Source organism: Lactuca sativa, chromosome 1 (assembly GCF_002870075.4).
Source record: "Lactuca sativa cultivar Salinas chromosome 1, Lsat_Salinas_v11, whole genome shotgun sequence".
Taxonomy (NCBI): Eukaryota; Viridiplantae; Streptophyta; class Magnoliopsida; order Asterales; family Asteraceae; genus Lactuca; species Lactuca sativa.
The window spans coordinates 212,562,508-212,565,472 of NC_056623.2; the positions used below are offsets into that span (position 1 = coordinate 212,562,508).

The 2,965-nt window shown below is 36.9% G+C and overlaps 1 protein-coding gene across 1 annotated transcript; it reads left to right on the forward strand.

Annotated features, from left to right (window-relative positions):
- Positions 1-793: 793 nt before the first annotated feature.
- Positions 794-1,945, forward strand: LOC111919184 (uncharacterized). The gene is made up of 6 exons (XM_052767268.1): positions 794-841; positions 998-1,063; positions 1,154-1,336; positions 1,417-1,473; positions 1,550-1,645; positions 1,717-1,945. Exons 1-6 carry the CDS (start codon positions 794-796, stop codon positions 1,870-1,872), a joined length of 606 nt encoding a protein of 201 aa, XP_052623228.1. The 3' UTR covers positions 1,873-1,945.
- The last annotated feature ends 1,020 nt before the right edge of the window (positions 1,946-2,965 follow it).

Sequence of the window (2,965 nt, forward strand, 5' to 3'; positions counted from 1 at the left end):
CAATCGATTGTTGAAGCAATCTTTTCAGCTTCTTCTGCTAATACCCCTGTTACAATTATTAAAAAAGAAAAATGAAAAACTATATTTTAACTCTATGTATCTATCAACAATTGAAAATAAGAAGGATAACGAACCAGGGGTAAGTACATTGGGAGGTGCATTTACAAGCTCTTTTCCCAAAATTATCCCTGAGCAAACATGCTCTGTGTACTTGAGTTTCTTTTCTAACTCGGGTCCACCTCCAAGGTTAAGAGAGCCAATTGACTTGAGATAAGGCTTCTTTGACTCAGATTTAAATCTGTTATCTTCATATGTCCCTAACAATGCACCTATATTACTGTAATGATTCAAATTGCTATGATTATTATCCTCCTTTGGATTATTATTTGTAGAAGGTTTATTGAAAGTGTTTATAGCATCAGCAACTGAAGTTTTTACTTCATGTAAGTCTCCATTAACAGAATTACTGGATGCAGCTTTTTTAGCTGCTGCTTTCTTTTTACGGAACTCCTCAAGCTGTAAAACCAAAACATGTTGAATTTTTTTTTAAATAAATGCAGTACATAAATTATATTCTTTGAATGTAATTGTCCACTTTGACCTATGATCAAGATTTGGCACTATAAATGCACATAAAGATCATACACAAGCTTCACCTAGTTATTGCAAAAGTTTGATAAAGATGCAATGAATTCATTAGGGCAGCAGTGTTGCAACCGAACAAGTAAATAAAAGATAACACCATAATTCTCTAGAAAGAAAGACTGGTGCTAACTTCTTTAATGACCTTAATATGAACAAAAAAAGCTATTTTATATCTCACCATAATCATCTTAGTATAGTATGAATCTTTAAGAAATACTTAGATCAAAATTTGAGCATTCAGGTTGTTATTTCTTGAATGGAATATACCAGTTGCTATTGCTGAGGCAGTTGTAAGCTTCAATTCAGGAGTTAAGTCTTGTGAAGAAGCAAGAGCACACCCCAGATATCACAGCATAGAAAACAATTGAAGCAAAAGGAGGAGCATAATGCTCTTACTGTCCAACAATATACTCAACAGGTAACTCCTTATAATTAATGTAAACCAACTTGAATGGAATTCTTTTTTTTTCATAAATATAAATATTTATATTTATATTGATGCATGCAGTTGAAGCAGAAATCTCTAGAACTCCAAATTGCAGATTTAAAGCTTCAGCAACATGAAGAAAAGTTGGTGAAAGAACAGTCCCAAATGAAGATGTATGCAGAACAAGTGTCTCAGTTGTTGGCAACTGAAAAGAATTTACGGTTACAGTTAACTGCTGATGGTGAAAAATTCCAGCAGTTCCAGGTTAAGCTTTTCTATTTTTTGGTTTTAAAGCATGTATGGATGCATTTTTAACAAGGTAAGGGTTTTTTTTTCTTTTGCAGGATGCATTGGTGAAGAGCAATGAGGTTTTTGAAACATTTAAGCAAGAAATCGAAAAGGTATATCATATATGTGGATTGTGGTTTGGGTTTCTAGTTTCTTAATTCTTAATGTATGTGTGTGTGTGTGTTTTAGATGGGAAAATCGATAAAGGAACTGAAAAAGGAAAATAGTTTTCTAAAGGGGAAGAGCGAGAAGTCAGACATGAGTCTTATACAACTTGTGGAGGAGGTAATTGTTGAAAGATTATTTTAGTAGGCAAAAGCAAAATATTTAAAAGTTATTTGTGTGAGCATATGCAGCGTGAACGCATGAAGAAGCAACTGGAGAAAACCAAGAATCAAAAAGAAAAGCTTGAATCACTATGCAGATCACTTCAAGCAGAGAGGAAGCAGCACAATCCAACAACTCCTACTCCTACTCCTACTGCTGCTGCTGATGATTCGCTCCCTGTTTAAAGGACAAGACACTGTTAAAAACACACTTTTGAGGTTTTGTTTTCTGAATCCAATTGTTTTCTTGGCACGTGGAATGATATCATACCGAGGTTTTCTGGGAAATTTGTTTCCAAGATAACCCAAACAGTTCACGTTTCTTGGCTTTAAGGAAGATTGGAAAGCTGCCCCAACAAATGGGTTTTGAAGTCTGCTACTCATTATCTTCACTAAAAACTCATGTCACAGCTTGCAGATCAAGTATTAGGGACTCAGGACTTACTCCTAAGAGGATAGGTCGTCATTCCAAAAAAAACAAATGGAGAAGAAGAGAATAATCTTCGTACCTAATTTAGGGAATAAAAGAATCTTTAGAGATTGAATGTAAGAGAAAGAAATCTAGGGCACATACATGAAGAAGAAGAGAACAATCTTCGAACCTGATGCCTCCTCCGCTTTTTTTTCTGCATCTTGATGCTTCCGATCGTACCCTAAACCTCAGAATTTCGATCCCAAATCTAACTTGCAACCTTCGATCCACCTGTGGGAGACCTAGGGGAAGTTGATCGCCTCTATCCACCTGCCAAAAAAGTGAATCGTCTTCCCGTAAGTTTTCGGCGCTTTCTCCCGATATTGTCGCTCAACCGGACCAATGACTTCGGGAAGGAAAAGGACGTCGCTCTTCACCTCATACTCGTGGATGTGCCACATCGGCTTTTCTGAGTCCGGCAAGGTTAAGAACAGTTTTTATGTTATGATGTTTTCAACTCCTATTAATTGGGCATCGGCGACTGGACGATCGTAGATCAAGCACTGTCTCATATCCTCGTTTTGATGGCGACGGAGACGGCGGCATAAATAGAAGGGGGATATCAGAGCACCAAATAGATAGACAGGGGAGGCGGGAGAGAAAAGAGTCGAATGAGTGTTTTAAAAAGCCCTAGAAATTATCCCAATGATTTTCTAATATATGAATTGTTGAGGTATACAACAGAGATGGTATCGTGATTAGGGTTTGCAGAGAAAAGGGAAGAATAGAACGAAGGGGATCTTGAAGCGGGGTATTAAAAATTTCAAGAATTTTGAGGGGATTTCATTTCCCCCTTTCAAGAACGCG